Raw genomic sequence first — 27,108 nt, forward strand, 5'->3', positions numbered from 1 at the left:
TTAAACTGACATTCTAATATCCAACTTGAATTCCAAAGAATTACCACAAAATGCAAAGTGATATGGGAAATCTGGTTCCAAATTATGCTGTCTGCTTCATCCTCATCATTTTACACATTTGGGGGGGAAATTACAGGCAAACAAGACTGGTAGAAACAGGCCACCCTTTTTGTTCCTATGCCACGCAGCTTTGATGGGGATTTAGCTTGTTATGCAACAGACAGAGCCCTGGCAGACTGGGGACGGCAGGTGGTGGAGAGTGTGGAACACCTGGACTCTGGGCCTTCCTGGGCCTCTACCTAGTTCTGGAATTAAAGTTTTACATAGTCTTAGTTTCCTCATTTCTAAATTGACAGGGTGGTTGAGGCCTGACTCTGCTCTTTGGAGTCCCATGGCAATGTAGAATCCCAGCCTCCCCTCCCCAGAGTCTCTTGATTTGAAATATCTAAATAGGACCAGATTTTGGGATCCACTGCACTGCAGCATCCTGAAGGTGTGTCCTGGCTTTCAGTCCTGTCCCTCTACAGCCACATCTCCCCCACAAAAGATCTTTCCTTGGGTCAGACTATGATGACTTGGTTTGTTCTGAGAAGCCAGTGTTGTCAGGCAGAGGCAGTAGAACTCAGTGGTTATACAGAGGCTTTCAAGTTGAATGTGGCTAGGAAACCTGGGTCTGCCCTTCGCAGAATGGCCTTGAGTGACTCTGGGACTTCCCTGAACCTGGTTTCCCTTCTGTAAAATGGAGAGAAGAGTGGGTCCTTCCTCATGGAGTTGTGTGAGGATCCGAGGAGATGATGTAGAGCAGTGAAAGACGCAGAGGATCTGGTTGGTGAGAAACAGCTGTTACTCTGCTCCTGAGATGGGCCCTAAATGGGGCCCGTAGAACGGCCGCGTACATTCGTCAGGATCAGTGCTAGGGAGGCCATTATTCAAAAATGCCCCATTATTAGAAGGGTCTTATAATTCAAGGCCCCTAGTTTCCTGGGATGATGGCATTTTGTAGCTGAAAGAAACCTGGAAATAATCTCTTCTGATCCTTCTTTTTCAAATGCTCTTATGCCCCTGGGGGCTAAGCCTCAGAAGTGGTCCCCCTTTATCTCCAGTCTCAGGAATGACCCCCTCTTCCAGCCAAGCCAGTTGTCCAAATCAGAAACCTGGGGTCATTCTTTCACCACCTCTTCTCCAGCTCACACTGATCATGGGTCCTAGACAGGCACAGTAGCTCTCCCCTTTCCATTCCATCTCCTTTTTCCCTAAATCCACATTACAGGCAGACGCAGCTTCTTACATTACACCTTATGGGCCATGCTCTCTGTTGACAGGAAGGTTATGAACATTCTCTTCCCTTGGCTTTTGCTGTTCTGTTAACCATATGTCTTTCAGTTCTCATCTCAGATGTCTCTTCCTCTGGAAAGCCTTCTCTAATACCTTTCTCTTAACACATGACTGAGTTAGTCCTGTACCCTATCCTTGACCTTATCAAATTATTTAGTACCATTTGCTTGTTCATTTGTCTTTTTCTCCTAATAGAGCACAAGCTTTTGGGGACAGGGTTGTATTTTTTCATTACTGAGTCAATGTCCAGCACAGATCCTGCCGCATAGTAGGCCTTCAATAAAGGGTTATAGAATTAACGAGTGAATGAATGAATGAACACCTAAACTAGTTAGGGCAGGTCTGAGATGCTGGTCACAGACATTCTTTCCAAAGACCGGAATTTTTTTTCTGAAAATTTCCTTGGAAGCTTCAGATCCCGAGTCTGTGGAATGCTCTAGTTAACTGGCCATGGTCATTGACTCCTAAGTTTAAGATTTTCTAGTTTTTGTGTTGTTTGTAGAGAGTTAGAAATAGCCTTAAGCTTATAAGCTTGATATTTTCAAACTTTATTTAGGCTTATATTTTAAATAAAACAAGTTTAGAATGAAAGGAAACGAAATGCTCTTTAATGCTAATCTGAGTGACAGTTTTTTGCCATGACTGAAAACTAGTGTGAATTGGGACCACCCAGGTTGGTTGTCTCTGCAGAATCCAGAAAACTGTGTACATGTATAACATTACACTCTCTGCGTCTTTGGATGTCAACTGCTTTCTTGGTTGTGGTATTACGGATGAAATCTGATTTTAAAATAAATATAGTGGTCACCATTTACGACACAGAGCCAATGTCATGAAAAATTGGCTTTAAAGCAATGAGGTGTGCTTAATGAGGCCACCCTGAAATTTCGTCCTGTCCTTGGCCTTCTGCCAAATTGCTGCAAGGTAAGATGGACAGAGGCTTCCTGACCTTTCCTCACTTGTTCGTCTAACAGCTGTGCAGCTGTCTTTGGAAAAATGACTGACAATTCTCAGCTGACAAATTTTCTTTCTTCACATACCCTCTCTGGGTCTCAGCTGTGATGCCTCTTCACAAACAGAAATACCATTTGCTGGGAGAGACACCGAGCATATTTTAAATTACTAGTATGCAAAAACTCCTTGTTGAGTCATTAAAATGTATTAGGACTCTGTAGTATTTACTTGGAAAAAACCAGAGGTTTCATGATTAGGGCTTGGTATAACTGCCTTGGATGAAGTAACACATTGTTTAGTTTAAGGTGCTAGTTGGTAACAGTTAGGAACTGCCTTTATTTCCAATAAGTCCCAGTTACCTAACTTTGCATTTTTCCTGGTCAACTTTGAGTGTTGATAGCTTTCCTAAGCTTCTGTTACGTCTAGATGGACATTTATCCTTCCTAATATTTGTTACTATATTGTCTGTTTCCTTAAGAATTAAAAAAGGCAGAAGGCAGAGAATGAGTTGTAGAGACACCTTGTATCGTGGGAGTGACACATTGGAGGTGGAGTTCGGGTGTGCTGTTTTTGCACAGTGTCTGGCCATGCATGTTGACACGCAGTTTATGTTCTAATATGTTTTTTGAATGCTTAATGATTAAAGTTAGGAGTTCCCTGGTGGTGCAGTGGTTAAGAATCTGCCTGCCAATGCAGGGGACACAGGTTCGATCCCTGGTCTGAGAAGATCCCACATGCCACGGAGCAACTAAGCCCGTGCGCCACAACTACTGAGCCTGCGCTGTAGAGCCCGTGAGCCACAACTACTGAGCCCATGCGCCACAACTACTGAAGCCTGCGCGCCTAGAGCCTGTGCTCCGCAACAAGAGAAGCCACTGCAATGAGAAACCCATGCACCGCAATGAAGAGTAGCCACCTCTCGCTGCAACTAGAGAAAGCCTGCGTGCAGCAACGAAGACCCAACGCAGCCAAAAATAAATATAAAAAAATAAATAGATAAATTTATTTTTTTAAATGATTAAAGTTAGAATAAATTAAAAAAAAACCAGATTCTGTGCCTTTCTGCATAGGACATATATGACAGAAGGTTATAGATTTTATGCCCTAAGTTTATTCAAAGGAAGATTAGATGGATCTTTTTCTGTTCACTGTACATAAGCTCCATTAGAATCTCTCGCGTTCATTACCACCGGCACTCCGTTGTCCTTAAATAAGTTTTTGTTGAAAGGATGAGGAAAAGTGGCTTTGTTATGAGCACTGGGTCACTGGAAACTTAGATGACTCCTCCTCACAGTGGTGGTGTAAAGGGGCTTACTGAATGGAATATATCTGGTGGCAACTGCTCTGAATGGTGTGTAATTCTTAGATTCTATAGCTATAGAAGAGCAATTACCAAAGGCAGAATATTCATTCATTCAACACATTTTTTATTGGTAATTGTGCATCAACTGTGTCAAGCCTTGATCTGGATGTGTGGATACAGTGGTGAACAAAATAAACACGTTGTCTGCTCTCAGTGAAGCTGACAGTCCAGTTTTGGCTTAACTCTTCACTGTAAAACCATGCTATTCTGTATTGGCTTCCTGAGATGAATTTTGCTTATCTTCGTTTCTTCATTTGTATTTTAGCAGTGGCAGTGGTAATTCCCTTTTCTTTCATTTCCCCCTTTTCCTTCAGTCCTTTTTTAAACTTTATGGTATGTGAATAATATAGATCCTCACTCTGCAAGGTCCTTTTTCTTATCTTAGTTCTGTCTTTGCCTCTGTTGTATGCATAAGCTTTGGAACTTGCCAGTTTAAATGTTAAAATTGGGAAAGAACGTGAACTTTGATATCTTCCAAGATTAAACTGCCGCATCAGAATTTTGGGTTATATGAGAGTGCCTGAATCTTCTAGTATCCTCATTAGCCCTTATCAATCCCCATAATGGTAGTTTTCCCTCTGATGACAGGTAGACTTCAAACATATGACTGCATTTTAAGCCTGAGGCGAATAATAACAGAAGCCTTGAGCCTAGCACTATGTGCAAAGATGCATTTTACTTATAATTGGGGTGTAGGTTACCATCTGGGAGTAAGTCAAGGTTGCATGAACTCTTTCTGCTTTAGATGCCACAACAGAAATTATGCTTCACTGCTTTGAAATGTACTTTGCACTCCTGAAAGAGGTAATGTGTCTGTCAGGGAGCCCAGCTTGCCCCTGGGGAGAAAGGTGTGTCTGATAACTGGATAATTGGCTTTTGACAAGCTCTAAGACAACTTCATGCCTGTAAACTCACAAAGCCTTGTCGTGAGGTAGCTGCACATCAAATAGGATGTTATCATGTTTCAGATGTGGGGCAAATGCCTTGTCTTAAGTAGTAATTGTGTTATGAAAAAGAAGAGACTCAAGAATTCCCCCCAGAATTCCACCACTAACCTTCTTTAACCTGTATTTTGACTTGTTGCTATCCTATAAAAAGACAAACTGGATCTGACTGTAAGAGGCTCAGACAAGATGTGTTTTTAAGATAGAACTTGGGGAAAGAATGTCTCTCTCCTAAATGATTTTTTGTTTTGTATTTTTCTACACGATTATTTTCTCCTTTGAGTTAATATGTATAATGGAAGCCTGTGAAAATCAGAATTGGGCTTCCCTGGTGGCGCAATGGTTGAGAATCTGCCTGCCAATGCAGGGGACACAGGTTTGAGCCCTGGTCTGGGAAGATCCCACATGCCGCGGAGCAACTGGACCTGTGAGCCACAATTACTGAGCCTGCGCGTCTGGAGCCTGTGCTCCACAAGAAGAGAGGCCGCGATAGTGAGAGGCCCGCGAACCGCGATGAAGAGTGGCCCCCGCTTGCCACAACTAGAGAAAGCCCTCACACAGAAACGAAGACCCAACACAGCCATAAATAAATAAATAAATAAATTTAAAAATTCACGACATATGTCAATATTTAGGAAAAAAAAGATCAGAATTAAGCAACAATACTTACATCAGTATTGTTCACATGCTTTAATAAACATTTTAGCCTGGTTTATTTAAACCACGGTAAACTTAGATTACTGATATAATAGTGTATTGTACAGTAACATTTTCATAACTAGCTTTACTTTTTAGTCAGATCCCAATAATTCGTTGTTTGCATAATTCCAAACATGACCCATGAATATTACAAACACACTCATCAAGAACTGATCATATGTCTTCCCAGAAGGGACAAGGGGGTTTAAAAAACCAGACAGAATTTTTTTTAAAATCACATCCCAGTTAGAAATATTTTGCCGTGATGGTTTCTTCTGAAACTGAGTGAGTAAAACTCTTATACCCTGTGATAGAGACAGGAAAAAGCCTTCAACCAAAGGAGAAAGTACTGGGTTAGTGATTATTAAATGGAGCAGTTACAGTGTTTTTTCATCCTTTATACACATGATTATATCTATTTAGGGCTTTTGCCTGGTGTTTGCTGCCATGCATTTACCAGTTTCAGCCAGGAAAAGCATACCTTTAACTCTGTTATTCACTTTTCTTACTGGCATCTACTTTTTGTAGGCTGATATGCAGCAGAAGAAAGAACCAGTTCAGGATGACTCTGACCTGGATCGCAAACGCCGAGAGACAGAGGCTTTGCTGCAAAGCATTGGGATATCGCCGGAGCCCCCTCTAGGTACTTAAAAGTGCTTTGTGTCACTATTTCCTCAGATTTGACTTGTGTGGGATATACCATGTCCAGCATTTACTATTCTTTTACGTCTATTTTTGTTTTTATTTTGTAAGAAACGCTTTGGCTTATGGGTCAGATGTATTTATTTTTGGAATTGAGGGGGCTGGAAGGAAATAGGAGGACAGGTTGTAGAGCTGTTAGCAGTTTGCTGCTTATTGGCTGATTCTGCAGTCAACCTTCTCCACTGTGTTATTTGTTAAATGAGTTGCCACATGGTAAATACAAGAAATCTCGAAATTAAGAAAAAAAAATTGTTCTTCATTTTCATTGCTGAATCCCTGCCTCTCTCTGCCAACCTAAATACTGTGAATCTGGTTATGAATTTCATAACCACCACAGACATAGTTATTCCATGATGAAAATAGAATGCTCGATGATAAATTTGAAGGAAAGCTTAGAAGGGTGACAGATTAGCAGCTAATTAACAAGTTTAAATTTCTTTGACTCTGTTGTATATCTTGGTTTCATTGCTCATCGGCATTTTTACTGCAGCACCCTTCCTCCAACTCATTCACTCCTAGTTAATTATCCATGACCTCATTTTATCCAGGGTTTGGATATTCAACTATTTGTTTTATTGGTGTTGAAGGTAACTTGTACATAATGTGTTTACTCTGTCACTTAACTATATATCACTCATGTGATAAGTTATTTTATTTTTCTTTATCCATTTGCTTTCCATACATTTTAGAGTAATCCTAGGGTGTCTGTAAAACTACGTGATATCCAATATAGTAAAACAAAAACTTTAAAAGTAATACATATAAATAAATGCAGTACAGGTCTCCTTTTATCAGTGGTTTGTCTTTTATTTCCGTCATTGGCTTTTATATTAAAATAAATTTTCATGTATTTCCATAATTACTTAACAATAAAAATTATCCCATGTACAACAAAATGGCAAGTGTTTATATCACTATAAATAAGAAAAAGAGCAATATATCATAAGCATACAAATTATTAAGTATTGCTGAATATAATTTAATACATACACACAAAACTAAAACACCATGAAAAGGCATTTTATACTCAACTTCAGTTTGTAGCAGGTAAAATCATATGTCTAACAATGATATAATAAACCCAAATAAGACGTTGATTATTTTGTTAGCTTCTTTGTGGTATGAAAGAGGTAAACTATGGGATATTTGAGTGATGGACCTTCTTTGAGGAGCTGACAAATTTTTTAATTACTTAGTTGACAAGTGATATATATTAGACACTTTGCAATTATATTTTTGCCTCAAAATAGCCTTTGAAGTCCTGCTGCAATGTGAACACTGGTTAAACCCAATAGTAGAATATGTATTCTCCCCTAACCTGCATAAAGCCAGCAATTAAACCTTAAGAGCAAAACAGTTTAAACATCCCTAAACCATGACCAAATTCTGAACTATCCCTGCATCCCTGCCAAAGGGCCCTGGCAAGGGTGGACCCCATTTTCAATTTTCATCCATGTCTCCGACTGACCCTCTGACTTATTGCAGAGGGTAATCAGTGAATTAATTGTAGAATCACGTGAAAATTCCTAGTTACTTGACAGATCTGCCATTGTGTTATAGGATTTGGACAAAATAGTTAAACTCTTTACCTTATTAAATAAATAAAAGGAAATTGCACATGATTGAAACCAAATGGGAATCTACACTACGTATTGAAGTTTCTTTCTGCCCATATGGCTTCTTTGGCATGTGTGATATTGAGAACCCGTTCTCATCTGGCCTAGAGCCACCTTGGCTATTTGGTGCAGCTTCTATCTGAAGGACATTTGGCTTGTACCTGAAGGGTAGAGAAAAAAATACATTTGCATTTCCTTTAGTTTTTTTCTTTTATTATCCTTGCTCTCAGACTTTCAGCTTGCACTGACCTTGATCTTTGAACTTGCTTCTCCTGTCTGCAGAACGGCAGTTTGCTTATGTGCACATGGCAGTGCTTTCTAGAGCTGCCAGAAGCAAAGGAACACAATTCACAAACACAGTAAACATTACAACGGGATGAAACTGTTAATTAAGTGTAAAAATAAAGCAGCCTGGCATTTTGCTTTGTTTTGAAAGAGATTTTTAAATTACCAGGTTCAACATTTACCCTTTCTCTATCTGTCACTTAGTCTCTCACAGCAAATGCAGTTTATACTCCATGGACAATAGATTTCCCTCCAAATGCAGACATACAACAGCCTTTTCTGACTCCCTGTGACCATTTAAAATGATTCAGAATCACTTATTGTATAATCTTTTAAAGTTTTATAGACACCTCATTTTATTTTTTAATAGGTCACATCTATACTAACAAAATAAAGTGGAGAATTAGAAGTATCTGGATAGTTCATGCTAGAGAGAGATTTGACTTGAATTATCTGGGTAACTGTTTTGATTCTCCATGTTACTTTGTTAAGGTGGACATGGCCTTAGAATCCCTAAGTTAATTCTGTCTAAATTCATTTCAAATTTTAATTTCCAAAATATGAAAAATTCACTTGACTTTCTTCCTTTTCTTTTCTTTCCTTTTTTTTTTTTTTTTTTCCTTATCCCATCTCAATCTCTCCTGGCCATACAACCACTTTAATTTGGGCCCATTTGTTTTGATTTGTCTGACGCTGCTCTTCCCCAGTGCAGTCGCTGCATTTTTTAACATGGGATACCTGTTATTTTCATTATTTAGTCCCAACCCCTATGTCTCCCTCCTCGAAATCAGTGAGCACTCCCAGTGAAGCTGGAAGCCAAGACTCAGGCGACCTGGGACCATTGACAAGGTAAGAATTTTCCCTTTACAAAGGCCATGGTGGGGTGTCAATAATACAAGCCCCCCCCCGCCAAAAAAAAGGCCTGAAAACCACATCATTCTGTTGTACACTGTTAAATGTGCATGCATCTTCAACGTATCAGTCATTTTATGTTTACATTTATGGTGGCTTACTATTTTTGGTGGCATAGCATTGAATTTGAACCCTAGAAATGATAAACTTATATATTATCCTTCCGTGAATGGGCTAATTTAGCACCATGTACCTTGTTTCACAAACACAGACATATCCATTAGCTTAGGCCTAAAAGAAAGCAGGGAAGGACCAAAGACAAATGGAATATATATCCAGCTTCTTCTTATTCCACTTTGGTTTTGGTTTCCATGAGAATCTTTACGACTAGAACGCTACGATGTTCTAACCCTAAATTTAATTTTTCAAAAGTCTTGTTTATTTGCTTAATAGAGTTGATTAACTTGAGAACTGGGTCCCCAAAGTGTTTTTATTATCATCACTAATTATTATAATCATCAGGATTGACTGCTCTGTTTTTGTCAATTGCCAAATTTTTATTACACTAGGTATATTCCAAGATTATGTAATTAGCTTCTCAAAGCAGATATAGACATTCTCTAATTTGACCACTGAGGGGACATCCAAAATGTAAAGATGTAACGAGAGAAAGGAGAAGGCTCATTAATATGCATGGAGTCATGGAAACTTTCTTAATCCAGGTGCCTTCAGCAGGATTCCCACATGAGGGTGCCTATAGGCAGGTGATAGAGATGAGTGGGGAAGGGGCCCGTGGCAGCTGGTTAGCAGGCATTCCCTTTATAAAGGTCAGATGTCTCCTCACAGCTCAGGCTGGTTGAGCTCAGGTGGGAACATGGACCCAGTTCTTCCACATCTTTCAATTTTTCATGAGAAGCTAAAAATTCAAGTATTTGTGCAACAGTCTCCTAAATGTTAACTGTTAATGACTTTGTTAAAAGTAGTTGTGGGCTAGATCTTGTTGACAGTTTGTGACCTCTCTCTTTGGCTCTTAATTTTTTAAAAATCAAGAAATATTTTAATAAAATTTCAAATAAAAGAAACAGTCATCCACAACACCACCATTCTGAGAAATCAGCCTTTGCCTTGTCAATGTACCTTTCAATCCTTGTCTACCTGTGTACATTTCTTGCTACCATATTATGTTCCTGGAGGAGAGGTATACAATTTTGCATTTTTCTCTGTTAACACATTATCACAAGCATTATGTTCTGAAAGTCCATTGTTTCCAGAAAAGCGTAGGCAATTTTGGTAGAGAAGACTATGGAAATGAGAACAGTATTAGCCTGTGCTGTAGGCCTGTTCTTTGCTTTCTGAAACCAACGTGTAAGACTGAATTGATCTCACCAATATCGCCTGTTGGCGTGTTTCAGACTTGAGTGTTTTGTTTTGATAGGGCCTTTTGAAACCAGTGGACACTGCTTTCAATTTGAGAAAAGTGAAAGTAGAGACTTTTGTGGGCACCAGGCTGGTTTATGTTAGTTTATGTTAGCCTTTGTGATTTGGGGTAGCACACGTCTTCTCTCATCTTTTGCTTTGAACACTTCAAAAGGTCTTTGAGGGGGAAAAAAGTAATAATAACACAGCATGTACCGTCTAACATTTATACAGGAGCAGGCACAATATAATCACATTCCTTAGGGGGTCGTTGGCCTGTCATTAAGTTAATATATTTGCCTGTTTCTGTACAACGATGGTGTTGTGTCAGTGATGCTTAGTGTCAAGGGGTGCAGTTGGCAGCATTAAATACTGTTACTGACTTCATAGTTGATGAGCCCTTTTGAAAACTTCTAGAGAAAGCTGACCTATGCTGTTAGCACTCTGGGGACAGCAGCAGTTATTCCTTCTGAGAGAACATCATTTCATTTCTTTCCCCTTACATGATTTTTTAACTTAATCACTTTGGAAGAGGCGCTGTCTACTCCTACCCCACACAAACTCCAACTAGCTTCAATTCTTTATAGGAACATTCTGGCAAGCGTAGGCAACTAGGAGTCAATGAGTATCTCCCTTGCTAAGTGCAGGTTTCCTAGAAATGCAAGGAAACTGGCATTGAGGAAATGATGATTTTCAGAAAAACTAAGGATAAAATTGGCTTGAGACGGCATTAGGAATAACTTAGTAAATCTTGCCCTTGTTGTTGTTGTTTTTTTTTTTTTTTTTTTTTGGCAGTACGTGGGCCTCTCACTGTTGTGGCCTCTCCCGTTGCGGAGCACAGGCTCCGGACGCGCAGGCCCAGCGGCCATGGCTCACGGGACCAGCCGCTCCGCGGCATGTGGGATCCTCCCGGACCGGGGCATGAACCCGTATCCCCTGCATTGGCAGGCGGACTCTCAACCACTGCGCCACCCGGGAAGCCCCTCGCTCTTGTTTTGAACTTAGGAACATTCCGCCCAAATTTATGTTTTTGCTTCCATGAAATATATATGAGAGTTAAATTTCAGAAGAATGTTGTATTTCAGTTTTTAAAATTCCACTTGGAATGTCTTTTTCTGTAGAAGAAACATCTTTTGAAAACAGTTACTATTAACTCTAACACTTCATAAAACATGAGGCTGAGAAAAAACTTGGTAATTCCTAAGAATGTAACTCTATAGTCATAAATTTGCATATTTGTGTAGAATTTGGACCTTTTGAAAAATGGAAAATCTTTCAGAAGATAACTTAGGAGTCAAATCAACATATCTGGTCCTACCTAAAGGAGCACATAAATTCTGTCATTCATTTGCCAACATTTCAAACCAAAACTACAATTTTCTTTTCGGAGCCAAAATTGGGAAACATTTCTTATATAAGCCCTGTAAGTGGTTAATTTGGAAATGGGCATACTTAATGTACCCTATTATAAAGAGAAGGTTAAAACAGTGCTTTAAAAAATCAGGTATAACAAAATTTTCTTTTATTGATTTAGTAAATTGAGTGAATAGAGTAGATATATCTAATAATTTTTCAATTATACTAGTGTGATTTAATTTTTAAACTTACAGTGTCATTATTTGTGTTCCAATTTCTGCTTCTGTTATTATGGCCTGCTTCTCATTTACCACTTACATTTGTGGTACTTTTCTCTTTCTCTTAATTAGTTTTTATAGAACCAATTAATCATTGCTCATTTAAATATACTGGACAAAAGAACAAGCTCCTGGGTTTCAAAAAAATCAATTTATTAATAAAAAATTTAAAAGACTAGTTTTACAAATAAATGTAGATGAAAAAAATCCTAAACATACTACTTGCAACTGGAATCCAACACAATATTAAAAGGATACAATGTTATGCTTGGGATATTGACTCAAAAATTGGGATTGATTAAATAATTCAAGGATATTTTAGTAAAGGAAAACATGTTACCATAATTCAGCCTAGGAAAAGGTCAAAGAGGGAAAAGTAAATATTGCAGTATATTCTGAAATGGTACTTGCAAAACTTAAACATCTAGTCCCATATTTTAAAACTTAGTAAACTAGGAATAGAAATGTTTTTCTCAATATGATAAAGAATATTAATTTCAAACCAACAGCTTACATCCTTTATACATGAGAGTGTGAAGCAGTAGCACTTTATAGCTCTCAAACAAGAATGACTTATGGTTAGTTGAATACATGTCTCTCTTCCTCAGGGAATGTCGGGTCCTTGAGCAGGGAGTAAGTGATATTTGTGGTTGTATTCATATAGTAGGTATTCATTAAATGTTTGTTGAATGAATCAAGTATCCTCCTGCTTTTTACAGATCAGGGCACTGAGACACAGAGAGAATAAGTAATTTTCTGAAGCTCACACAGGACATAGCTACAGTGCTATGTTTGAACCTGGGCAGGATGATACAAGTTTCCACAATCTATACCTCAACCCTACATCAGCTCTAACGACAATCGATAAAAGTGATACACAACCTACTCTGTTAGGTTACTGTGATTAAACAAATAAATATCTGTTAAGCACTTGGAAAGGAGGCTGGCATATATTAAGTATATGTGAGTTTTAGCTATTACTGTTATTTTTTTCGTACTTTGATTTAGCCCAGCCCTTAATCCCTAACCTTCAGGTATTCAACCAGAAATGAATCTAAGTGAGAATCATTCAGCCCACATTTATTCTTATTCATATGGATGGCTCACAAGGGACTTTGCACTAGGGCTCTTCTCATGTTTGGCTGAGATTCCTTAGGTGTCTCAGTGACAAAACTAAATTAGAGGCTGCACTGGACTGTGGAAACTAGGAGAGTATTGACATCATAAAGTTTACTGTATACCAGAGCATAGGCTACACACTGTCCCAAACCTGATTCAAGAGGAAGACTTTCAAAAGGATTTCAAAGGTAAAATATGTCTCAATGTGATAACATATTGTGCAATCTCTTGTTACAATAACACCCATCCCGTAACATCCTTAAAAAAACAGTCATAGGGGAGATTATTCATGCTTGTCTTTTGTGACAAGTGACATGGGGTGGACGGATAGTAATACTGTTGATTTCTATCTTCCTTTTGGACCCTCTATAGCCTTAACACCATCACTAAGTTCTACTTTCCAGTCAATCAAGGACACTCAAGTACCACCGCCTTTTATTTTTAATAATCTCTTATTATTATAGAAACAATATCAGTTCATTTTATACAATTAGAAAATATAGACAAGCAAAAATAGAAAAAAATCATATTCCTACAGAGAATATGCATTAGCACTCTTAATACCTTAGTGTATATTCTTTCACACAATATATATGTCATCATATATACGATAAATGATATCATACTGTACAAACTGTTGAACTTACTTTTCTATTCAGGTATCTCTATTTTTCCATTTCAGTACATTTTCATCTTATCTAGTATCTATACCATCTTCAAATTTCCCCAGTTGCTCCCAGCATGATCCCATTATATTTAAAATTGATGCCTGTCTTCCCAGCTATCAGCACCTATTAACCAAAACGCTTATATCCATAGATTTTCTCTAGAGAGGTGAAGCCCCTTCCAAGGGGACCTTAGATGCAGCAACAGAAGAAATGTCTTCTGAAACACTTAACAGGAGAACAAAGGTACAAAGTGGATTAGAGGTCTTTCAGGCTTCCAGCTTCATGTGGACTCCAGATCAGAACTGGGGCAGATGTCTGCAGATCCTCTCCTGTTCACTTTGAACATTAGGTCTCTATATAGTTAATATTAAGTATGATGTTGACAAAATACTTTGGGTAAAATTCAGATATTTGATAAACTCTGCCTTTCCCTGATCTGCTTACTGCCTAGTGAACTCTGAACTCACAAATAAGGAAATTAGAATAATTTATTCATGGTCAGCTTGTGCTGGCTGCACCTGGTCACCACTTTTCCCTTGTAATTTGAGGAGAGGAAAATGTGCTCAGGGACCACGTGGGCTTAATGCCCGACAGAAAATCCTCAGGACTTTTTTTTTTTTTTTTTTTGCTGTACGCGGCCCTCTCACTGTTGTGGCCTCTCCCGTTGCGGAGCACAGGCTCCGGACGTGCAGGCTCAGCGGCCATGGCTCACGGGCCCAGCCGCTCCGCGGCACGTGGGATCTTCCCGGACCGGGGCACGAACCCGTGTCCCCTGCATCGGCAGGCGGACTCTCAACCACCGCGCCATCAGGGAAGCCCAATCCTCAGGACTTTTAACTTCATCCACAATTGAACTCCATAGGATTCCCTGGCACTACCTGAACCTCAAAGGATTTTTAACTCTTTTTGGTGAAAACATCACTATCTTTTAAGGTGCTCTGGTGAATCAGAAGCTAAAGGGAACACTGTAAGGAGGTTTTAGTAAAGGTAGAAAAGTACAGTTCAATAATGCAAAACCTTGGGGGTAGTTTAATAAGACGAGTAAGATTTTGTGCATCCAAAATTCTTTAAATGATCATTATGTAAAGAGAAGCTGACAGGATGCTACCAGCTAGTTGGACTTCAGGGAGACTGAAATCACTGATTCGAGGCTGATTAAAAGTCAGTCTCTTTGGAAATCAAAGTGTACACTCTAGGGTTTTCTCTTTATGTAGCACATAGACTGATTAGTTAAAAATTGTTGATATCCTGTCACCCTGTCTCAGGCAGAGTGCTGTATATACCCATCTGGTTATAGTTATAGGGTAAACATCTATTTTTATCAAGGGGTTGCTGAGATTTCTTCTAGAGAGACTGCCTGCTTGACAGCAGGTCCTCTGTGTAAGATTTGGGGAAAACACATCCTTGCTCTGTGATGGGAAGTCTTGCATTTCTTTTTGAATCCAGCTCAGATGACTCCCTGTATGGCTTAGTGTGGCCTGTATCAGAGCTCCATGTTAGAGCTTTAGCCAACAGAGGGAAGTTTCTCACACAGTAAATGAAGAAAGAGGCTTTTTAAAAAGAGCCTGGTATGAGTGTGTATTGCACTGTTCCAATTTTACTGCTGACACTGGAAAAAATCTTTATCATTGTCATTGCCAGACCAAAGTAAGGAAATCATTGAGGCTGGGAGGTAAAACATTAACTCATTATTTAAATGTCATTCTTAATTAATTGACATCACGTTAATGATTCTGACAGATTGAGTGATGTGATGGATTTTAAAATGTCCTTATTATTCACTGTATTACTTTTGGAAATGGCACTTAGAAAAAAAATTAGGGGATGACATTGACTGGAGATTTTCTGTTTGGCACTATGCTCACATTGGCCCAAACTGTTTTCTTTATCTGATTAGTGACGAGTGATTTGTTTGAAAGAGAAGACATGTGAACAAGAGTCCAGAAAAACTGTGGGACTCAGGGGAGCTCGGTATTCTGCCCTTGAGAGGTCTCTCCACCTTAAAGAGAAGAGAAGAAGATGACAATTTGAGCTCCAAGGTGGTTGCTTCAGGGACTAACAAAAGTTGCTAAGTTCAATTGGTAGAGAAGGTAGCTGGACTTTTTTTCATTCTCAGCACAAACTAGCATTATGGTCAGCATTCTTTTCAGTTTTATGGAAAAATGATTGACATACATCACTATTTAAGGTGCACAGCATGATGGTTTGATCTACATGTATTGTGTAATGATTAGCACGATAGGTTCAGCTAACACCCATCTTCTCATATGGGTACAATAAAAAGAAAAAGAAAAAGAAAAAAAGAAAAAACATTTTCACCTTGCAGTGAGAACTCTTAGGATTTACTATCTTAGCAACTTTCCTGTATATCATACAGCAGTGTTAGCTTTAATCATCACGTTGTATGTTACAGCCCTAGTACTTATTTATCTTATAGCTGGAAGTTTGTACCTTTTGACCCCCTTCATCTAATTCCCGCTCCCCCACGCTTTGCCTCTAGTAACCACAAGTGTGATCTCTTTTTCTATGAGTTTGTTTGGTTTTTTTGGATTCCACCTATCATTGAGATTATACAGTTTTGTCTTTTTCTGTCTGACTTATTTCAATTACCATAATGTCTTCAAGGTCCATCCATGTTGTCACAAACAGTAGGATTTCCTCATTTTTTATGGTTGAATAATATTTCATTGTATATATATGTGTGCATACCACAGCTTCTTTATCCATTCATGCCTTGAGGTCAGCATTTTCAAGATAGGCTGTCCTTCTTCAGTGTGGAAGTGAGCCTGAAAATTCTCCTGGCACCATGTGGTGACATTATGCCATACAAGACTGAGTTCTGTGTAAGTGGCTTGGTAGAGATGAAGGGAGTTAGGCAGACATGCCCTGATTTATTCTCTCATTTTTTAATAAAGAAAATAAAAACTATTTCTTTGGGAATCAGCTTGCCCTCACAATTCACACCCATCTGCAGAAAAGGCAAGTAAAGACCATTCATTTGTTCATTCATTCGTCACATTCATTCAATAAATAGTTGAGAATTTATTGTATGACACACAATAAATGCTAGTCCTGCAAGGAATACAAAGATGGAGGAATTCTTCTTACTTCTAAAGATCCCACTTCCAGTAAATTGACATATTTAATTTGAAGCCATCTAAGGAAATGTTTCTATGTAGTTACAGCTCTTCAATATTTGTACTCATAGAGATGAGCAATAATGTCATAAAGCATTATTCCCAGATCATCTATAATTAACTTGTATATTCTTGTGGGACAAGTGCTTTTGATTCATTACTACCCTACCTAGAGTCTTGACACATATTAGGTACTAGGTAAATGTTTATTGATGTGTGTGTTTGTGTGCACGTGTGTGCACGCTTGCACAGCTTGCAAAAAACTGAATAGGATGGGTGCAGGATGAGTGGAGAGATGAGGACCCAGGTAATAGCAAGGTAGTTCAAGGTTGCTGGGCTAGTTGCCAGAGGGCGGACTTTACTCAAGGGGGAACCATTGGCAGTGGTTAGAGGACTGAGGTACAAGGCGAGGATTTCTCACAGAAACAAGGCAGAAATCCAATTACTGGGATCAGGGCAGAAAGGTAGGGTAGGACTAACAGTGTGCTTGTCTTCATGTTTAGGCCCCTGGGCTTTGTAACAGTGCTTATTACATCCTTTAGACCATCTTCAGACTTGGCCTTAAAGCGTGATACAGGGCTATTGAGGTCAAGTGGGTTGTAGGTTGGCAAAGAGAACTGAAATAAGAGGTGCTGGTATTTCTCCGTTCTTGTCCCATAGAGTGATAAGTTACTTATGAATGAGGTTATTGAGGACAAATATATTTAGAGAGCAAGGCGTTTGAGCTGGGCCTTAAATAGTGCCTATGCTTTGGACAAGTAGAGGTGGGAGAAAGGACATTCTAGATAATGGGAGAGGCAAAAACAAAGGAAAATGGTGGGGGAAGGAAGAGTATGGGATGTAGAATGAATGTGAAGGAGGCAGTATGAAAAGAGATCAGAGTCTGGGGGGCAAGTATGGCCTTGGAGATAGTTCAGATTCCTGGCTTCCATATCTGGTGGCTATCTATTGAATTTACTTGGCAGCTTATTAAAAACACAGATACCTAGGGCACAGGTCTAAGTAGAGATCTGGGCCACTGCATTTTAATAATGCTTTCAAGATTTGCAGATGAGTTTGGGGGAACCATTGGTCTGATAAAAAGGACCGAAGGTCTGAATGAGGACTGTGGCAATAGAGAAGGAAAGGAAAGACAGATGAGACAAGGAAGGGTGAAATGGCTTTGGTGTTACAGATGGATATGTCCAAAAAGCATGTGAAAAGGTGGGACTTGGAGTTCAAGGGTGATGAGGACGTTGGGGTTATTTTTTGCTGAAGATATATGGACATCATTGGGATCACCTACAGTTAGAGCATAGAGGTGAGGGGAGAAGAAATAACCCTGGTTGGGGAATGTCTGTCTTTACGGGGATGGACAGAATAAGGACCCTTCCAAAGTTACAGTGAGAGAGGAGGAAAAGAAACAAGATTTTTAGGGTCAGGAAAACTAAAAGAAATAGCATGCTATGAAGGAGAAAATAGTCACCAGAATCACAGAGATCAAGGCTGAGAAAGAAGAATTAGCCTTGGGATTTGATAATTTGGAGGTCATTGTTATCATTATCGTCATCATTTTTGTTATTATTGCTTGTGTTATTTTATTTCCGTAGGCTGAGTTCCTGGAAGTGAAACGAGTCCTGGAGTAATTCTGTGTTTATGATTCTTGCTCCATATTGGCCTATTGCTTTCCCAAAGAACTGTACTAATTTAAAATGCCACCAGCAGTATATGAGCGTGCCTCAGCCGCATTGAATACTATCATTACAAATGACAGTTCTTTACTACTGCCTTCCAAGTATTTATCAGACATCTCTTTCTTATAACCAAAACCAAAAAAAAATGTAAGAGCAAAGATATTCTTTAAGGGAAGAATATTAAGGCTGTCTACTCTGGAGTCTAAAAAAGATGGGAAGAAGAAACCACTAACTTGCTGTGAACAGGAAGAAATTAACGACTCATCAGAGAACAAGGTTACACAAAACAGACATCATGTCTTTTACTCCTAAGTTATACTTTCAGCAGAGGGCCAGGGATTGTTTTGTTTTGTTTGTTTCGTTTGAATTCGTTTGAATTTTCACTTCCCTCTATCTAATAAACCGAAACTGAGCAAATAATATTGGGCCAATGTAGGGCGAATTTTATTAAGAAGCTGGATAGTGACGAATTGTTAAAAGGTTTAAAATATAAAGTTCTGTTAGTCTTTTCATAGGTCACTGCGAGTTTGAAGAATTTTGGCGTTTTGCTTATTCTTTTTTTTTTTTAAAGAAATATTGAAAAACAAATTTTCCCCAAATTATAAACTAACTGTTACATGGTAGGCCTTTTTAGATGAGATGCCAGAGCCTACATTGTTTGGCATGTTTAGGATCAAATAGGTGAATGATTATTTTCCATGGTGTGGGAAGCTCCTGTACCTAGAATTTTGAAACAAAGTTAGGAAATGTGACCTTAAACGGTGTGTCCAGAACTGCCGATCCAACCATGGGACCATAGAGCCATGATGATGCCAGATTAGGTAAGGAATTATTGGGTTATTCAGGATCTGGGCAAATTGCAGGTTCCATATGAAAGAGATCCTCCCTTGGGCCCTCAGAGAGCTAACCTAAGAAATCAACCTACAACTGATCAGAGCAGACAAACACAACTCTTAAAAATAAGCAAACAAAACCGAGATGGTTTCCCAGACAGGAACACCGAACAAAATCTGATTGACAGAGTTAAAGAAAGATTACATTCATCCAAACAGGTTCTGTTGGTCATCCCAAGAAATTGGGGGAAATGGAGGCTCTGGCAGAAGTGAGGGAGGTATGTCTAGTGTTGCTGAAGAATGTGGACATGGGCGTAGGACAGGGAGAAGCCGTAATAGTTAAACGTTCAGCTTCACGTGTTCTAATTCTAAAGATGCTGCTAAAGTTGCCTGGCTTCCCAGGAAGCTGGTCTTCAAGGGGAGAAGACTTTGTCAGGCTTGTATAATTGCTCAGCCTGGCAGTCAGTTATTGTTCTCATGACAGATTGGTAAATTGGCATCTAAAATACAACTTACTAGATCTAGAAGTCTTATTAGAACTAGTAGACTAACTCAGCTCCCTAAAATAAACAAGGCACTGATGAAAAATGAGTTTATGTCCCAGTCCTGCTCCATCTTTCAAAAACCGGGTCGAATGGAATCTCTGATCTTTTCAAGAGGGAAGGTGTCTCCCTGCTCTGGCCTCCAAAGGATAATGAAAGTATAGTCCAGTGCCTGGGTGGCTGGCACAGAATAAACACTCACTGAAAGGAAATCATAGCTATCATTAGTATTAATCTTTCTTATGGCATTTACTTATTTTTTTCAGCTAACATTGATTGAAACTTTAAACTTTGCCAGGCCCTGGGCAAGTGATTGGAACTACTTTTTTCCTTGTATATATTATCAGTATGCATATCATTAGGTATAAATATTCATAGGTCTCATTCCTTTACTAAAATGTAAGATTTTTAAGTGCAAGTCCCATGTCCCACAGCATAACTGTGGTGCTTACAGGGCTTGTTTTACTTTCTGCCTTGTTCTGAGAAACTATTTATATGTTTTATCTCCTCATAAGAGTTGCAGTTTCCTTAGGAGTTCTTTTAATCCTCTAGCACAGTAGTTTACATATTAGGCTCTTAATAGGAATTTATTGAACAATTAAATGAATATTTTTATAAAAATATTCTGTCCCTGCATGCATTGATTGGTCCATTCCAGAGAGGACTGATAACTAGAACTAATTACTATAGTAAACAGGGTGATTTCTGTATGAAAATACTTTGTGATAATATATTAAGTTCACATATATTTACTTACAGTTTTACTACTTCTTTCATTTAAAAAATAAACTACCTGGCAAGATTTCAAACTGTCCAAGAAGCTGTGGGGAAACCATCATTTTACTTTCAATGATACAGTAATTTGATGATAAGATGGTTAAAAAGTAAGAACTATGTCAGCTGGTTAAAGAAAAGTATTCCAGCTGGAGAAGAGAAAGCAGAAAGGCAGTTTAATAGTCATCTGACGTTTTAACATATCAGGCAGAAAAGAACCCTACAGGGCCTCTAGGCCTGCACCCTCCTTTTGCTAAGGACAGCAGACTTTCCTGACGACACACAGTGGAGCCGAGCCCAGAACACAAGCCAAGACCCCTAGGCTGAGGTGAAGCCCTCTCCAAGGTGCTGCTGTCTACAGGGAAGTTTTCCTGCAAGTTTGCACAGAAGGAATTCAGCAAACGTTTAACACACATTCCTAGGCTACCCTCGGAAACACATTGTTTATTCGGTGTACTGACTTTAAGTTCCTTTTCAAAGAAAAAGCGCGCTCTGTGTAAGTCTGACCACTCCACAGATAATAATGGGAGAAATGAGAAGGAAACATTAGCACACTCGATAGCATCCTCGGCTTGACTCCTTACCACACTGCTCGTTAATGGCAACGACTATGATTTCTTTTACTGGGGAACACATGCGTGACAGGGGTGAGGGCAGGACTGTTGTGGGTTAGTGCCAGAGACCTCCTTTGTTGTTCTGGCTGAGTAAAATGCAAACTCCACACTGCTCATCTGTGGACTTCTGAAGTGAGTGATTCTGAGAGAATCATCGTTTTCACTTCTTTAAGGATACAGTGAGTTCAGGTGAGCCGTCGGATAAATAACAGAATAGCTGTGACCACCTGGGAGCTGCCACATTCTTCACCTGCCTAGGAGGAACGAAGAAAGGCAAATAAAAGTTGTCCCATCAGAAACCTGAGGGCAGAGGAGCTGATCCCATTCCTTATGAGGGAGTGTTGCTCACAGTGATCCAGAGCCAGAGGCTGCTCCTCTGTCTATAGCCGAAGAAATATCCATAAAGACAAAAGGTGTGATCCCCAGTGATACGTGAACAGCAGGGATGAATCACTGTAATGGATTCGGTTACTTCCCCGATTTGAAAGGAGGTGATGGAATCAGCGTGCAGAGCCAGGGAGAGCGGCTTTCCTTGGACAGAATGAGTGCAGAGCAGTAGTTTTCACCGCTGGCTGCACATGAGAATCACCTGGAGAGTTTAAAAAAATCCAGATGCCTGGGTCCCACCAGAGACCTTCTGATTTAATTGGTTTGAAAATGGCCTGGGCCTTAGGCCAGTCTTGAGTTAATCACTGGTTTAGACACTGATGTATTTGAGGATCAGTGATGCTTTCTGCCTGCTGACTAGTGGAAGCAATAGTCTAGCCCCGTCATTCTCTAAAGGTGGTTCCAGGGTCAGCTGTTAGCATTACCTGGGAACTTGTTAGAAATACAAATTCTCAGGCCCCACCCCAGAACTACTGAAATCAAAATTCCTGGGCTAGAGGATCAGCATCTGTATTTTAACAATCCCTCCAGGTTATTCTGATCCATGTTAGAATTTGAAAACGACTGGTCTAAGTCCAGACCTTGCTACTCGAAGTGTGGTCCACAGACCAGCAGCATCTGCATCCCTTGGAGCGGTCAGAAACGTAGAATCTCAGGCCACCCCAGACCTACTAAATCAGAATCTGCATTTTTAACAATGTTCCCAGCTCTCTGTGCATTCAAGTTTGAGAAGCATTGGTCTAAGAAACAATGGCCAATTTGTGTTCTCACTTCAGCTGTCATCTTTCAGTGCATTTAGGTAAGAGGACAAGAGCATGACCAGAACTAATAAGGGAAGCTATGAAACTGCATTCCGAGACTTCTACAGGAGGAGCTTAGGTGGGATCTTTACATACGTGGGGCACTGACTCAAAGAAACATTGGGAGTAGTTATAGTGGATGTGGTATAGTAAGAGCAGCTACGGTTTATCAGATAATTACTTTGTGTTTTATAGGTATAATTGCATGTAGTCCCTATAGAAATCCAGAGAGAGTCCATCCATCCATCCATTCATTCAACTAATACTGTATTATATAAATGTGTATGCCACGCATGGGTCTAGGCATATATCCCTATAATGTAGAGATATAGCTGCTCCTGTCATTATGAGGCTTGAGTCCAGAGTTAAACAACAAACAGTCATAAACTGATGTATAATAAAATCATAGGTGAAGATACTTTATGAAGAAAGTAAAGCAGGATAAGAGAACGGGATGAAGAGTGACAAGGAAGTGTTGCTTGGGGTAGGGTGGTGAGAGAAGGAAAGCCTCTCTGGGCAGGTGACATTTGAGCCAAAAGACAGAAACAAGCAAAGGCATAAGCCACACAGCTCTTTGGGGAAAGAACATCAGGGAAGACACAGTGAGGGAGGGGGCAGCACTTAGAGATAAATTGGGGAGATAGCTACAAGCCAGGTCATGAATTGTCTCATAAGTCATGGGAAATCCTCACAGACAAGGAAACTGAGCAGGGCTTCTCAGACTTCAAGGTGCCCACAAATCACATCACCTGGGGCCTTATTACACTGTAGCGTGGAGTCAGTGAGTCTGGGTGAGACCCGAGTCTTGGCATTTCCAACAAACTCCCTGAGACGCTCATGCTCCTGGTCTGTGGGCCACACTCAGAGCAAGTAAAAGGGTGCATGGGTTGAGAACTTAAGCAACATGTCCAATGTCACACAGCTGGTAAGTCCCAGAGGCACAATTTGAGTCTCAGATGCCTGACCCCAAAGTCCCTACCGTCCATCGGTTGTCTACCAGGTAACTTTATGCCTGACTCACCTGTAACTACTTAACGTGCAGGGAATTTAAAGGTCCTGCCTGAGAAAGGTCCTTGTGTGCACTCTGTTCATGGAAGAGCTACTTATCTCCTTTTATGTGATGGAGAAATAACAAGGGAAATTGATAATTATTGGTAACCTTGGTAACTATTGATACTTTGTGCTATCTCTTGTGAAATATTTAGAAGGTGTAAGATATCCTTGGCATCTTTAGAGACAAATGATATTATTGTTGGTCACCATCTTGGTGTAATATATAAATAAAAAACAACAAAATACCCATGAGCCTCGAAATCTCATGCATTATATTTGCAGTAACTGACCCGAGGAAGCCAGTTATTCTCCTGGTTCTGCAGTCGTGTTCTACCTGGCCAGACTTCCCCAGATGCTCCTGCTGTGGCCCATTCGAACCCTTGCATTTGATTCTCATCATTGCATGGGAGATGCTTGTTGCTCCCAGGTGTGACTGGGCTGTGAGGTATACATGAAGCAGTTTACATGCTGAAATCAATCAGGCTCCAGTGTAGAATGAAACAAAAGCAAAAAGGGTGTGTGTGAGTGGATGAATATTTGAATATTTAGCTCCGGGCTTCCTTCCATGAAAACAACCATAGCTTCCAATATCAAACAGTTGTTCAAAGGAAAGGACAGCCCCTCACTTTCTCTTGTCAATTGATATTCATGGGGTCTTCCTGGCTCCTGGGGGTTGCCAGGGTGACAGAGTGGGGAGATGTTCTGTGTATACATTGTATATGCCATTGCCTTGATGAATGACATGGTTTGGTTTGGTTTGTTTCCCTCCCCTTTTGTTAATTCTCTGTGTTCTTTTTTTCCTTTGTGCTGCACGATTAGGACCCTGCAGTGGGACACAGACCCCTCAGTGCTCCAGCTGCAGTCAGACTCAGAACTTGGGTATATGTCTGCTCTTTTGTTACTCCTTTTATTATTTCTTTGCTACAGTTGTGTTGAAATGCTGGAGCTGTTGTTGCTCTTGCTTTTTCCCTCTTTGTTGAATTTCCAGTTTGATAAGTTTATTTCCTTCTGTTAGTTTTCCTTATGAAGTTATGCTTTGAAGAAAGTCTCTTTGTGGAAAACACCACAAAAAGATGGCTTTTGATCTCCCCTTCTAATTCCTATGATTGCAAAACAGCCCTCCCCCAAAACAAAAATTACAAACATATCCCCACACCTCTGCTGCAAGGTGGGGCACGCAAGTTCTGTGACGGCAGAGATGATTAACTTAATCCTAAACATCCTCCCCTTGACTAACAAGTTACCTTAAGTTAATCCTTGTCTAAAATCAGTATGAAAATGTTGTATCTTGTTTGTTTCCTTTTCACTTTTAGGGGACTCACAGTTAGCATTTAATTTGAATCAAGTTTGAATGTATAAAGATTCCTGTTAAAGAAAAAGCAGATTTGTTCAATGCCTCAGTATTAAGAAATGTCAAATATTTGATGATGGGTAATGTCTCCTGCATCCTAAAGATCATTTTTTTTCAAGTGGAAATTGTGTTAAAAGGTAGCTTCAGAATTGAAAAGTCATCCACAAAGAATAAAACACACAGGCATTTCCTAGAAACGTAGTTTATTTGTCTTATAGGGTTGGAGTTAGCTTATATTCACACTTGAGATATTTCCAGTGGGGTGCTTGTCCTAGCTGTGCTCAAGCTCAGGAGCACCGACTGTGTGCTTCTCCTTTCAGCTTGCTCTGGTGAATTCAGATCAGCCCGAAGCCAGCCACGGTGAGGGTATTTACACCACAAAAAGTGGCAAATGCTGCAAACCAGGGCTTGCTCCCTTTCCCTCAAGCCAGTTATTGAACATTTACCAACACGCCACTGGGTACCTCAGTATGTGAAAAATTTTATTACAGTATTTTGTGAAGCTATTACTTTTTCTTTCTAAATACAACCTAATGAATCCTGAAGTGGGTGTTTATTTATTTATTATTTATTTTGAATTTCTGAGATTCCTGGGCATGTATCTGTGGGTTTCTATCAATTTCAGTGCCTACTGTAGGCGTTCAAGGTTGAAGGGTCTCTGTATGTTAGGTTAAATGCCATCTGCCTGTGTCCTTCTATGTATGCAAAAGTTCTCTGCAGACTCACAACACTGCTAAGCCAAGGTAATATCCTAACACTTCAGGTAACTGATACACTATTTTTTTTAACACTACTAAATTTCTGGCTATTTAGTTATGTAGTTCATTGTATGTTTTATTTCCATTTGTATTATTTAAATAACCAAGAAATATGGCTTAAATCAAGGTGAAAAACCCTGAATACATAGTATGTTACTATTCAGGAGAATTTCAGACTGTAGTTCTTCAATATTTCATTGTGTTTTTTTCTAAAAAAAAAAGGGCTAGAACTGGCAGAGACTTTACCTTATGCACTTAAATTAACAGATTTTTTAGACAGATTGTGACCCTGGTAAATTACATTTGCTTGTGTGGAACAGTTAGGAATTTTCCTATTTATATCTGTTTTCCCGGCAAAAACTCATTTTTTTTTTTTGTGAAGTTTTTTTTTATGAAGTTTTTTTATGAAGTTTACCTCAGGCGACAAGAGTTTTCTAGTGACAGTTTTATTTCCTCTCCTTGCTCTTTGGCATGGGGTTAACGGGCTCTGTCATTTGATTTTTTTTAACAGCTTTATTGAAGTATGATTAATATTAAAGAAATGACACACATTTAAAGTATTCAAATTGATAAATTTTAATGTATACACATTCATAAAATCATCACCACAATCACGATAATAAGCATATTCATCATCCCCCAAAAGTTTTCTCCTGTGCCTTTTTCATCCTCGCTCCTGCTTCTCTCCACCCCTCAAACAACTGATCTGCTTTCTGTCACTGTCCATTACTTTACATTTCCTAGAATGTTATATAAATGAAATCACGCAGTAGGTACTCTTTTGACTGACTTCTTTTACTCAGAATAATTATGTCAAGACTCATTCATGTAGGTGTGTATCAGCAGTTGATTCCTTATTTTTGTTGACTGGTTCATTGTATGGACATACCACAGTTTGTTTATCCGGTCCCTTTTTTTTCTTTTTTTAACATCTTTATTGGAGTATAGTTGCTTTACATTGTTGTGTTAGTTGCTGCTGTATAAAAAAGTGAATCAGCTACACGTATACATATGTCCCCATATCCCCTCCCTCTTGCGTCTCCCTCCCACCCTCCCTATCCCACCTCTCCAGGTAGTCACAAAGCACAAGCTGATCTCTCTTTGCTATGCAGCTGCTTCCCACTAGCTATCTGTTTTACATTTGGTAGTGTATATAAGTCCATGCCACTCTCTCACTTCGTCCCAGCTTACTCTTCCCCCTACCCATGTCCTCAAGTCCATTCTCTATGTCTGCGTCTTTATTCCTGTCCTGCCCCTAGGTTCTTCAGAGCCTTTTTTTTTTTTTTTTAAGATTCCATATATACGTGTTACCATACGGTATTTGTTTTTCTCTTTCTGACTTACTTCACTCTGTGTGACAGACTCTAGGTCCATCCACCTCACTACAAATAACTCAATTTGTTTCTTTTTATGGCTGAGTAATATTCCATTGTATATATGTGCCACATTTTCTTTATATATTCATCTGTTGATGGACACTTAGGTTGCTTCCATGTCCTGGCTACTGTAAATGGTGCTGCAGTGAACATTTTGGTACATGACTCTTTTTGAATTATGGTTTTCTCAGGGTATATGCCCAGTAGTGGGATTGCTGGGTCA

The 27,108-nt window shown here is 39.5% G+C and overlaps 1 protein-coding gene across 2 annotated transcripts in view; it reads left to right on the plus strand.

Annotated features, from left to right (window-relative positions):
• Positions 1-27,108, plus strand: part of LOC149748416 (cytoplasmic dynein 1 intermediate chain 1-like) — a 97,592-nt gene that overhangs the window by 42,526 nt on the left and 27,958 nt on the right. The window contains exons 3-5 of one of the 2 annotated variants that reach the window (XM_089917654.1): positions 5,824-5,938; positions 8,657-8,747; positions 18,314-27,028. In XM_089917654.1, the coding sequence (XP_089773780.1) occupies positions 5,824-5,938; positions 8,657-8,747; positions 18,314-18,332 (225 nt within the window). In that variant the 3' untranslated portion in view covers positions 18,333-27,028. Of the gene's footprint in view, positions 1-5,823; positions 5,939-8,656; positions 8,748-18,313; positions 27,029-27,108 lie in introns of those variants that run through there. The other variant, XM_089917653.1, reaches the window with a different exon arrangement.

Source organism: Delphinapterus leucas, chromosome 9 (genome assembly GCF_059928025.1).
Source record: "Delphinapterus leucas isolate spDelLeu-1000000601 "Yukka" chromosome 9, BTC_Dleu_Yukka2, whole genome shotgun sequence".
In the NCBI taxonomy this organism is placed as follows: Eukaryota; Metazoa; Chordata; class Mammalia; order Artiodactyla; family Monodontidae; genus Delphinapterus; species Delphinapterus leucas.